The sequence below is a fragment of the Acipenser ruthenus genome, chromosome 21, assembly GCF_902713425.1.
Source record: "Acipenser ruthenus chromosome 21, fAciRut3.2 maternal haplotype, whole genome shotgun sequence".
Taxonomy (NCBI): domain Eukaryota; kingdom Metazoa; phylum Chordata; class Actinopteri; order Acipenseriformes; family Acipenseridae; genus Acipenser; species Acipenser ruthenus.
In genome coordinates, this window is record NC_081209.1 from 28,994,441 (window position 1) to 29,007,454 (window position 13,014).

The following is a 13,014-nucleotide window of genomic DNA, read 5'->3' on the forward strand; positions in this document are numbered from 1 at the left end:
CTCAGCTACACAATATCAGATTCGGTATGCATCAAAGAAGGTTTCATATATATAGCATTGCACTGCCCCGCTCAAACTTTCTTTGAAGCATACAGAATATGATACTGTGTAGCCGAGACGCTGATAGCTCAGCTAGATCCCCAGTAGGGCTAAATGATGGTTATTGATCAGTTTATAAATAGTTAATATGGTCAGCATTGCGTTCCACCACTTACCTAAGAGTATTGCGCAAATATAGCAGACTGTTTGTACACACAAGCTGCCCCGACTGCTCCAACACATTCTCTCTGTTAGACTGAGGGGGCGGGCGAGGTTGCAGCTTGGTCAAAGCCTATATTGCCGGGGGGGGGGGGTAAACCCACCGCGGGCTGAGCAGCGAGTGTGCCTCAGGATGATTCTCAATGCAAAGTTTAAAAAGCAATCAGGGGTTCTGTTTTACTGATATTTCTAATGATATGCCTGCACAGATCATTAGCAGATGCCCCCCCCCCCCCCCCCCCCCCCCCCCCAACAAACACACAATGACTCCCAGTCCAGTTTGATGGCGTCTTTACTTTAAAACATGAATTGATTAGTCTATCCGCGAGCGAGTCTCTTCGGATGGCCCCACGACGTGGTAAATAATAAATCCCTTTATTTTTCTCGCCATCGATTTTGTTGATTTTTTTTTGTTTGTTACTGCGCTGGGTATTGCCACCGCGCCAGGACAGCGTGCGTTTTTTTTGGTTTTTGGTTTTTTTACGTGTTTGCAGGGTGAAAACTGAATACATAGTTTGTCATGGTGGATTTTTACTTCTCCATTGATTGATAGCTTCATTCTGAAACATTTTTAATTAAGAAATCCAATAAAGTCGATTTTCACATTCTCTTCTTTACTTAACAATCTTCTCTGTAATTCAGTGACCCCCCCCCCCCCCCGCCTTGTTAATAATTAACAAATCATTAAACAAAATATGATGATTTAATAAGAACCCAAGACATTTAGAATATACAGTCCTATGTTCTATATATATAAACCGGGACAAACACTAATATAATTCTGATAAATAAAATACGAAATGCCTATTTCCCTTGTAATAAGCAACTCTTTATTTTATATTACCGTTTTTAATTAAACCAGTTACATATCTTCAGCTGTTTTTTAAACACAAATAAATGCGTACCTTTCACAACTCCAGATGGGTATCGTAATTGCAGACACTATATTCACAGACCGAGCTGGACACTGTAAATACTGTTAGCTTCATGGAGCGGTACTCTTATATAACCAGGATAGCAGTCATCGGTAAAATTAAGAACCACCAAGAACTTCGCTAAACTTGAACGGGATTGTGCACACCAGCCATATCTAAAATCCTGTCTAATAATCATCTGCGATGCTATGATGATATCTCAACATAAACAGCTTTATTCAACAGCTTATAGAGCTGATCTATAAAGAAAAGTAACATATTTAATTATACAAAAACCTCTTCTTCTTCTTCTTCTTCCTTGTTTTTTTTTTCTTTAAAGACCCAGGCTGCATTTTAATTGACTCGATGACAGTAATGATTGGCGCTCCAGCTGCTCCCGAAGGCAAACGGTTAATGTAAATATGCTGCTGCTAAGTGGGTGTGCCTTCCTATTATTTTAGCTGTCACTTGATCAATGTACAACGTCTTCAACTAAGGTTCACAACAGCCTTCCCTGGACGAACCATGTGGTCAGTCTGCTCGCGCTACCCACACAGAGGAGGACGGTCGCGGAGGATGGAAGCCCAGGATCTTTACTGAGACAACACCGATACATCCTCTTTACATTGTACACAACAACGCTGCAGACCGCAGCTGTAGCATCTCTTCCAGTGTGATCTGAAAAATACCAATCGAATACAATATTCTCATAGGAGGCGGATATATTATTGTGTGCTGTATTCTAACACAAAAAGGAGCTGTCCAACGTCTATTAAAAAAAAAGGTATAGTCTGTGTGTATGATCGTAATATGCAATTCTAGTGTCATGATGCTTGCTTATGGTATATGCTGTGTTTTTATAGTTTACAAGGAAGTAAAATGCGAATCATTTCTAATATGGTACTTTTTTTTGCACAAAAATCTATTCCTTTACTGCGTAAAATTATTTACATTGTATTTTGCCTGCTTCTTTTAATTATTATTATTATTATTATTATTATTATTATTATTATTATTAATTTATTATCAACACATTTGTGGTTTATTATATTCTTAATGAGCTTGTATTTTTAATTATTTTATATATTTTCATTTTAAATGTAGGCTAATGTGTTCAATATTTACACAACTGTTTAAACAATGTGATTTTTAAAATAATAATGTAATTGTATTCCTGTATCGTTAGATGTATATTTTTAAATTGCGTTTGACAAAGTACTGACTATTTGCCAGTGTCATGTTTGATTGTGTCGTGCTACCTTACACAGCTTTAATTAGGGAGCTGGAGTTTTATTAACATTTTAAACAACTACAACTGCAGCTATTTCTGTAATTACAATCAAATCAGCTTAATGCTGCGATTGTTCCCTGATAAGCTCCTTTGCTTTGCTCAAAGAATCTTTCCTTCTGCTCGTTCCGTGTTAGCTGAGCTAACGCCATGGTTAAGTAATGTTCCTCGCCTCTGATCCAAACTAAAGCTATTAGGAAAAGGCTGAGCTCATGCTGCTAATGAAAAGAACTCATTATTTTAACATTCGGAATATCGCAACTACAAATATATATATATATATATATATATATATATATATATATATATATATATATATATATATATATATATATATATATATATAAACAATTCTCAGGAACATTATGGAAATGTTTCTTGAATTGTTTACACGTTTTTGGAAATGTAAATCCTAATTAACCGGGTCAGTTTATGCATCTCTTTTAAAGAACATTAAAATCGCTCAACGACATATATATTTTTTAAAAACAGACTTGGCCCGAAATCAAGAAACGGATTGTCGTTAAGCCTTAAATCCTCCGAGTTTATTTTAAAAAGCACCCCCTGGATGTCATCGGTAAAATAAAGAGAACAACAAGGGTAGCAGCCCCAGCTTTAGAAAAGCTGGCAGTAGCGTTTAGTTCGTACTGTATTAAAAAAAACGCAACGAGGGATATCATTCAGAGAAATCCAACAGCAGGCTCTCGACAATAATTTAAAAGTGAATGTTTTTGCAATCTCTGGGAAAACTATTTACAAACTAATATTATAATAAACGAATAAAACCTTTTCAACTATATCACTTACAGTTTACGTTTTTTATTACTTTTAAGCAAAAATAAAAAAAAAGGATTTTACACAGATATTATTTAAAAAAAACATAACAGGGAAAAACATTTGATCCTTTGCGGTTCTGGTTTTCAATGCTTTTAAATATTTCTGCCAGGTGGAAACGCAAAAGGCTACTCGACTCACCTTGAAGGGTAACTCGAGCTGTCTCTTGTATTCCTACAATGCATTGACTTTTCTCGTTTATTAAACTTTGTAGGCTCTGTTACTTCCCTCTCTCCAAATATAATTGTCATTTTTGTCTTGAAGATTTGCATTATGTAGTGGCTGTTGTAAGTGATACATTATTTCTGATAACGAATATGATGTGTGTGTGTGGCTGTAAATGATTGTTAAAGTCTGCTGCTATCTCTAATTTTGCCTTTCGAAAGTGTTTGGAAATACGAAGCACATGTAAACCTATAATAACTCAATTTAAACAATCGTGTTTCTTTCCCCCAGCAGACTTCCAATAATGGAGGCGATTTCCAGTCAGCTGGCAGCGGGAAGAGACTCCAGCTCTTCTCCCAACTCAAAACCGGAGCTCCAACCGTTCTCCGGATCGTCGTCTCTCAAGCCCAACCAAGTCAGCGAGACCATGCTGTACGGCGTTCCCATCGTTTGCTTGGTGATTGATGGCCAGGAAAGGCTCTGCCTGGCTCAGATTTCCAATACTTTACTGAAGAACTACAGCTACAATGAGATCCACAACCGGAGGGTGGCCCTGGGTATCACTTGTGTTCAGTGCACCCCTGTGCAGCTGGAGATACTGAGGCGTGCAGGGGCCATGCCCATTTCTTCCAGGCGCTGCGGCATGATCACCAAACGGGAAGCCGAAAGGCTCTGCAAATCGTTTCTCGGGGCGCACAATCCGCCCAAACTTCCCGAAAATTTCGCTTTCGACGTGTCTCACGAGTGTGCTTGGGGCAGTCGGGGAAACTTTATCCCGGCCAGGTACAACAGCTCTAGGGCCAAGTGCATTAAGTGCAGCTATTGCAATATGTATTTTTCTCCCAATAAGTTCATCTTCCATTCCCACCGCACTCCCGAAGCAAAGTACACCCAGCCGGACGCTGCAAACTTTAACTCTTGGAGGCGCCACCTGAAACTATCGGACAAAAACTCTTCCGATGACCTGGCCCACGCTTGGGAGGATGTGAAGGCCATGTTCAACGGGGGCAGCCGCAAGAGGATCCTGCCTTCAAGTGGGTCAGGCGGGTCCTCCTCCCTGAAACCACAGGGCTCCAACAGTATCACCAGGGGATCCCCAGAGGTCCCTCACAAAACCATGCGGTGCGAGGAGGAGAGAGGCAGTCTGAGCATAGGCAACGGAGTGCGAAACTACCCGGTCATACCTGTGCCCAGCAAAGGCTTTGGCATGCTGCAGAAGATTCCGCCTCCACTGTTCCCACACCCCTATGGTTTCCCAGCTTTCGGATTATGTCAAAAGAAAGACGATGGTATAGGAATTGGGGAGCAAAATAAGACCAACCTGCCCGGTGTGTTTTGGCCCGGAGCTAAAGACACTCTCTACCCATCTTTCCCCATGTTCTGGCCTGCAGGGGGGAACTTTCCCGTGGCCCCTTACCCGCAGACCCAACCGAAACCCGCGGTTGAACTCTTGAGCGCCCGGCAAAGCGACGTCGACGCGGCTGAGCAGAGCGACAGGAGCACCAACACCCCAAAAGACAGTTTAGCGGACAGCGAGAGGTGCTCCAGCACTCATTCCACCAGGAACGACGAGGACAAGTCTGGGGATGAGGCCAGGTCTACCGAGGGGGTGTCCCTCACCCCAAGAAAGATAAGCTACATCTCTGCTTTCAGACCTGTGGTCAAAGACGCAGAGAGCATAGCCAAACTTTATGGAAACCGAGAGGCGTACAACGGAGCCCGCTCCGGGTACCACTCACCAGACTTTATGAGCGAGAGTTCCAGTTACAGGTCGGTGTCTCCGGGTGTGGACAGTGGGGACGAACCTGATGTGGACGTGGAGTCCAATACTAGGTTTCCTGAAGACGACGAGTCTCCCCCGCTGTCTGTCGAGGACAGGCAAAGCCCAGCACTGCCGATTCTTTCACAAGAAGGCGCCGAGAAGATCCACGAACCGCTGCTCGAAAAGGCTACCCTGCAGCGGGAAAGCCCAAGAGTGCCCTTCAGTGAACCCGTATCCTCAGACGAGGAGCGGCACAGCGAGGCCATCGCAGAGGCCAGCAACAGCACAGCAACTTATGAAGTAAGTTTTCAGTGCTTTGGTTTAAAAAAAAAAAAAAAGGTTAACATACTATTAACAAGATACGAGCCTAAATGTAAACAAAAGATATTGAAACTGTCGATTGCGCATAAAATTGTTGCTGCAGTGTATGGTACAGTGTTTATTTAAAAAAAAAAAAAAACCAATATAGCCTAAACGAAAGTTAGAAATGGGTAACACAAAGCATGAAATATCAGTGAATTTGATAAGTACTGGCCTACCTCGCCGAATATAGCATTGTGCATTTGTTGGTGAAGAGACATTTTATAAAGCCCACCTTACCCGAACACCTGTACATTACTATTCAGGCACATTCTGTAATTAAGCAAAACACGAGGACTTATTATATGCGGATGAAAACTGCGTAAAAATGAGGTGGATGGAGAGCGTGTGGAGGTCATAGGCTTTGAAAAGCTCTTCTCCGCGACTGAATTTTAATTTGGGTAATTTTCTTTGGAGTGCCCTTAATTATGTTTATTATATGAACGCGGTATCCAAATAGATGTTTAATTCCATCTAGACTCACAAGGCTGTGTGTAATGCTGTGCGTCACAAACGCAGGGCAATTTCAGATAGGCATGCATCAATTATTCGCATAGTAGGTTTATGTTATTATCTTAGAAAAAAAACAAATGTGCTCGGGGTCCGCCACTGTGCTGGCGAGGTTCAAGCAGCGGAGTAAATTAGTAATAACAGAATTGAGGATAATTACATGTAATTGTCTGATTCATTTTGCAGGTGTATACACATGAAAGAGAAGAGCACGTGCAGATTCCGAAGAATCCGTCTACATTTGTAACCGGACCCAACTACATATGCAGCCCTGTTAAGGCGAATGGTAGGCCCGCCACTACTGTCTCTATATATTCACTGTAGAACTGGTACAGCGATATAGGACGTTCAAGTCACCACGACAAATATATCCATTCGTGTATTTTAGTAAGTCATTATTATTATTATTATTATTATTATTATTATTATTATTATTATTTATTTATTTTTTTTATAATACATTTTTTTAATATAATACATTACGGTTATACAGATTTGAGTGATATATACGAACCCAGCGCTGTAAACCAAATGTTTCATAAATAAACATAAATCTCATAACATATTTTAAACACATTTTTGTATTTTTGTATTGTATACTGAATTTCATATTAACATTTGAACACTTTCTCAAACAATTGCAATGATGTAGCCTACTTAAACTCTGCTGCGTTCAGATGTTTGCTGAGTTCTTTACAGAGTCGATGGGGAATGTCATGATATCGAGGTCTATCATTCAGCTGTATTACAAACGTTATTTGTAAAGAAACGTCCGTCTTGAAGCCGAATGAAAACAACATCACAGATGTTCTCCTTACGCGAGTCTCAAGGGGAACACGCTACTTTCGGAACGCAAGGCGATTACTGTGCCCAAGACTAGATTTGTCCTTAACCATGTAATTAAGCGCAGATTCTGATTGTACTTTCGATGCTTATGGCTGATGATCGGTTTATATCTTTTAAAGAACTAAGTAAGGAAGACGCTAATTCAACAGAAGAGGATCAGGAGTTAAGAAAATCTTATCAGGATCAAGGAAACGTCTCCCACGAAAGTCCCGCAGGTGTGGATAGAGGTAGGTGTCTAAAATATGTTTTCTGTGTGCAGTGTGTGTGGTAGACTTGCTTTTAAACGGTATAGACCTACACGGGAATCGTGTTAAGCCCCGAGTTGGCCCTGCCCAAAGACAATACACAAATAAACAGGCTGCAAATCACAAGGTAGACCAACTGGCCTGATGCGACACACTTTGGTTACTGTACTGTGCTGAAGACATGCCAAGCCGAATCTCTAGTGCGGAGCAGATCGTTATAGCTGCGTTTCATGGCTGTTTTATGAAGGGAAACAAAGACTAATTTATAACACATTTATAAGATAAGAAAAACTAATCACCACGATAAAAGAAGCTTTGAGTCACAGTTAAACGAATGTCTCTTGCAGCTAATATAAAAATAAATATTTAATGAATTCTGATAGATTCGTTCCTTCTCTGCATTGACTGTTTTAGCCATACAGTACAGATTCCCAATGTGGGCATGCATGGTATAAACCAGGACACGGGTTCATACCCACTAACACGGTCTCTTTGTTTAGGTATGGTCATTTGTTTATAGCGATGTTTCTGAAGGTATTGCTCATGAGAAGTGTAATTACATACATATATCCACAATGAAGTCTGTTTGAATGCCTTGTTTTTTCAAACGTTTCTGACGCGGGGTAATTTTCATGTACAGGCGATGACGGGGGTCGAAGCGACATGGGGAGAGCCCAATTGATTGAGAAAGATATTGAAAACATGGCTAAAGGTGAGCATAATAATAATAATAATAATAATAATAATAATAATAATAATAATAATAATAATCTCCTTGCAAGCTTGTGGAATTGTTTGTTAGGGTATGGTGTGTGTGAGTGTGTATATATATATATATATATATATATATATATGTATATATATTTCAGACTGTGGAAAATGTATGAAATGGCCTGTGCTCCGATATATTAATATTATGAATGGCTTTACAGGGCTGTGCGGCAAAGTGAGCCTATGATCATTCTATTTATGTGGCCCACTGTCTTTAATCGGCTCTGGTGACGCTATGCCTGTACAAGCTTACTAATTCTGTAATTAGTGAGCGTAAACCAAATGCTAAATAGACTTGATATGACGCTCATCCCAACCCCCCTGATATAATATATCTACACAAAATATAACGCTCATTCAGTTACTGTATAATGTGCGTGCAGATACACTGAATACCATATTGACAACCCAAACCTCCAAATGCAAACCTCCACAAAGCTACATTAATATGAATCACATGAAGGGGGTTTTAGTATTATTATTTTCATATAGAATTACTCTTGTTACAACAAAGTATATGTTATGTTTTGATGCTGGCGAATCCTATAAAGTGCACTACAATGCATTGACAGGGATGAAGTATCATACACAAGTGAAGGATGCATGCTGCCTCATAACAACGCCTACACACCCTTATTCAGATCTAGCACGCGGTTTAACCGGACATTGGTTTTAAAACGTATTTTTCTGTGCAAATGCGTTGGTTACGTGTTCTCGATTACAGATGTTCACAGTTACTTTATTTATTTTGCATCGTGTCGTTTCCAAGTGCGTAGAAGACAACTCGCACAGAGAGCACAATAGACGATGCATACATTTCAAAAGTATAGAGGTTTGCAAAATGCAAAATAATTTCATATGGGAGCCTAACGCTCGTTTAAAACCACGCCGATGTTCTCGGTATGTGAAGCCCGTTTGGCGGAATAAGTGCAAAGCAAATGAGTCGTGCTTTTCAAGGTGTACCGGACAGTATAAATACTATCTCTGTGTGTCTGTTTTATAGACGAGCTGCAGAAACTCCTCGTAGAACAGATGGACTTGAGGAAAAAGCTGGAGCGAGAATTTCAAAGTCTCAAAGGTACTTTTAATAGGTTTAATGTAGTCGTTTGCTTCGAAGATGAACTATAAAACATATATATATATATATATATATATATATATATATATATATATATATATATATATATATATATATATCGTATAGCCTAATATTACACCTATAATTACACAATATTAACAAACAGAAAATACTGCAAAATAGAAACCCAAAAATATATATATATTTTTTTAAAACAGAAAATTAAGAATAATAATTTGAACTGTAATATACAGTGCAAATAATATAAAGCGTTTACCCGCATGCGCAGAACGGTGGCTTCAAAAAACAAACCAAATGAAATATATGATATGTGATTGCTTCACAGATAATTTTCAAGATCAAATGAAAAGGGAGTTGTCGTACAGAGAGGAGATGGTTCAACAACTCCAGATTGTCCGAGGTGAGGCATCATTCTACAGTTACAACGGCATGATATCTTTAAGCGTGCTCCGGTTTTATAGAGTGATGCTGTGGATCAAAGTGGAGACCCCAAACAACACTGCATATGCAATCCCCAACCGCTCTGCACTGCCTGTCCGTTTGAATAGTCTAGGATAGTTTCGAGTCAAGTGTGCAAACTGCACGGAGACCCCATTGTGCAATAATAATCAAACTGAGTATCTCAACAGGGTCACTCCGTGTCGTCGAAATTCAAACCTGAGCTCACAGCACAATACACAGTATAAAATTATAGGGGGCTTCTTTATATACGTTATCAACGCAACTATTATTATTATTATTATTATTATTATTATTATTATTAGTAGTAGTAGTAGTAGTAGTAGTAGTAGTAGCTATTTAAGGAGAACTCTTGAGTTTGTCCTTTCATGTTTCCTAAACTGTACCCGAATTGATTTGGTTGACTCTTCCTGTGTTCACAGATACTTTGTGTAACGAGCTGGATCAAGAGAGGAAGACTCGGTATGCTATTCAACAAAAGCTAAAAGGTAATTAATCATTACAGTTTATATGGAAATATTAAAGTAATCAACACCGCCGAGTGTAAACCAAGTTCAGCGAGAAGCGGGACGCTCTAAAGAGGCTGAGCATTAAGAATGGTTCTTTACAGACACCCTCACACCCCCCCCCCTCCCCCCAAAAAAGGGGTTCGAGAACGCCCGCAGGGAAAAAAAAAATAATAATCATAGCTGCGAGTGTGCGTGCGCGCGCGCTACTGTACTATGCACTTGAACTGAGAATATACCATGGAAGATTGATTTGTTTGCCTATTTTAGTTTAATAATCGTTAAGGGATGTTAATGCGTATGTGCTTTCTATTAGCAGCAGTGTGGAGTAGTGGTTAGGGCTCTGGACTCTTGACCGGAGGGTCATGGGTTCAATCCCCGGTGGGGACACTGCTGCTGTACCCTTGAGCAAGGTACTTTACCTAGATTGCTCCAGTAAAAACCCAACTGTATAAATGGGTAATTGTATGTAAAAATAATGTGATATCTTTTAAGTCGCCCTGGATAAGGGCGTTTGCTAAGAAATAAATTATTATTATTATTATTACTATGCTTGTAAACAACTTGATTGAAGAACATTGATACAAACTGTAGTCGGCTATATTATTTGTAACATAAAAAAATGTAAAAAAAAAAGAAGTAATTTTCCGAAGTATCTGTTTGAACTTGCCGTTCCCTGGTGATATGCGTTTAAACAAGTTCAAATGTGGTTTTTAATTCAAACACATGCGTTTTTGTTTTGTTTTGTTTTGTTTGCCTTTCTACCTAGAAGCTCACGATGCGCTTCACCATTTCTCCTGTAAGATGCTGACTCCTCGGCACTGCACCGGGAACTGCTCCTTCAAACCGCCCCTTCTACCGCAGTGATGCGCGACCAGAACCCGCGAGTCCCTGACACGAGCACAAGCCATCCTCTACACGTGTAAATACGGGAAAGGACACACTCACGACAACCTCGAGTCATGTGGAGATTGTACATACCCACTGACACCACCTTCTTCGTTTTTTCCCAGTAACTGGACTGAGCAAGCCATTTATAAACTTGTAAATACTATGACTAGTATGATGCAATTTCAGGGCACACGACAAACGAGCTAAATAATTGAGTCGAGAGATATAGGCTAAAGAAATGATAATTTCAAAACAAATATGGCACAATGAAATCCCAGGCTCAATGTATGTACTGTAGATTGTTAATATAAAGCTATAAAGAGACCTCTGCAATGAATTTTATATGTTTGTGTGCCGACCACCACTTCTTTAAATACATATTAATATAACATGTGGCTACGTGCAATGAGTAGAAATGTACTGTGATTTTGTTAGTAAACAGTATTTGTTGGATTATTTATTTATTTATTTATTTACTCAGTTATTTATTTCTTTATTTATTTTAATGATTTATTTATTTGTTTTCACCGTATCAGAAGATATACTGTATAATATTGATGTCAAGCACTTTAAATAAGGCAACTCCATTGACTTCATGTACAATAAAAATGAAAAGCATCTCGTTTGGAACTCATCTGATTGCGGGTCTGTGCTCTTTTGGGGTAATGACAACAAAACAAGCATTTCAAGAGAGGAAACGCAGAGGAAGCTGCTGAGAAACACAAATGCTTCCTGAAAGTGGAAATCATTTTGCCGCACGAGAAGACTGGAGGAGTCTGAACGTCATATCTTTGTCTGGCACATACAGGTGAAAGATATGTTGATACCTGCCTGTTTATATCGATGATCAATTTCAGTAAAATAAGGTGTATCGTCTGTGAAGCAATCCTGTCTTTAAAATCAGAATTTGTAACCAATGCATTGTACAACAGAACTGGTGACATGAACAGTAACGATTAAAGTTTGTGAAATGCACAAACATGTTATAGTTATTATTTATTATTTATTAGAAAATAAGTGGAATTGGAGCTATAGTTGTATTCGTTTTTAATATTACAAATAATACTTTACAATAATGCATAATCACAAACATACGATGTTGTTCAATCCTTTATATGTTAAAAAAACAAATGCTGCTACTACTACTACTACAACTAATAATAATAATAATAATAATAATAATAATAATAATAATAATAATAATAATAATAATAATAATAATACAATCGTTTGCTTACGCCAATTGAATAACTTACGAACTGAAAAATATAACTTCTCTCTTATTCAATACTTGGTCTGGCCACCAGGTGGCGACGTGGCTTGGCTAAGCGCGGAGGAAACTGCCCGCCGGTACTTCTGACTGTACTGTAGATAAACAATGGCAAATAATATCTGCAATCTATTTGTTTGGTTTTCTGTTTCGTGAATCGCGCGCCGTGAAAAGAGCTATTCATGCTTAACCAAAAAGCGCATCCTGTATACAGAATGCTTGTGGCTCCGTGTGATATATCAGATTATACACCACCACCGAGATAAAAACCAGCGGTGGCAGATTGACGTTATTGAACTATTCGACATGCCTACATAGGGAGATCTTTTTCTAAAGTATGTACTCCAGATTGTATTCAACTGGGTGGGACTTGGAGCGCAGCAGACGCAACTTATTTTCATTTGACTCATATTGCCAATCTCACATGAACCAGCAATGCAGGTATCTATGTGCAGAGACCTGCTTTGATAAAGAGACAGGACTGTAACGGTCCTCGAATTGTGATGCACTGCACAGTACTGTCTGCACACACTACATTCCTGTTGCAGCGGCACCTCGCAAAGATCGGGGTTAGAAACGAAGTAGGGAAAGAAGTGGAATGGAGTGTTGCGGTGTGTACAGCGCGGAACATGGTGTGCACAGGCTGAGCCCTCTGCTGTTTTGTCAGTCAGCTGTCTTGTTGGTTATTTGCCGTGCAAGTATTACCAGCAAGGTCCATATTGTAGTGTACTCCAATGTGATACCACAGAATGTAAATTAAAATGCGTGTTTGCAAATATTTCAGTAGATATTGACATTGGAACGAACACTGCACGCTAACTGAAGAGGTGAAGGAA

General features: G+C 39.3%; 1 protein-coding gene across 5 annotated transcripts; it reads left to right on the forward strand.

Moving 5' to 3' along the window:
- The first annotated feature begins 1,532 nt into the window (after nt 1–1,532).
- On the forward strand, nt 1,533–11,542 carry LOC131699161 (SKI family transcriptional corepressor 1 homolog-B-like). 5 transcript variants are annotated; one of them, XM_058995462.1, is made up of 9 exons: nt 1,535–1,956; nt 3,751–5,521; nt 6,278–6,377; nt 7,057–7,164; nt 7,823–7,894; nt 8,957–9,031; nt 9,378–9,452; nt 9,934–9,999; nt 10,787–11,542. In XM_058995462.1, the coding sequence occupies exons 2-9, from the start codon at nt 3,764–3,766 to the stop codon at nt 10,882–10,884; spliced, it is 2,352 nt and encodes a 783-aa protein (XP_058851445.1). In that variant the 5' UTR covers nt 1,535–1,956; nt 3,751–3,763; the 3' UTR covers nt 10,885–11,542. The 5 variants fall into 5 exon arrangements, with proteins under 5 accessions (XP_058851449.1, XP_058851450.1, XP_058851445.1 ...); XM_058995465.1 differs by having other exon boundaries at nt 10,790–11,542; XM_058995463.1 differs by having other exon boundaries at nt 3,754–5,521.
- The last annotated feature ends 1,472 nt before the right edge of the window (nt 11,543–13,014 follow it).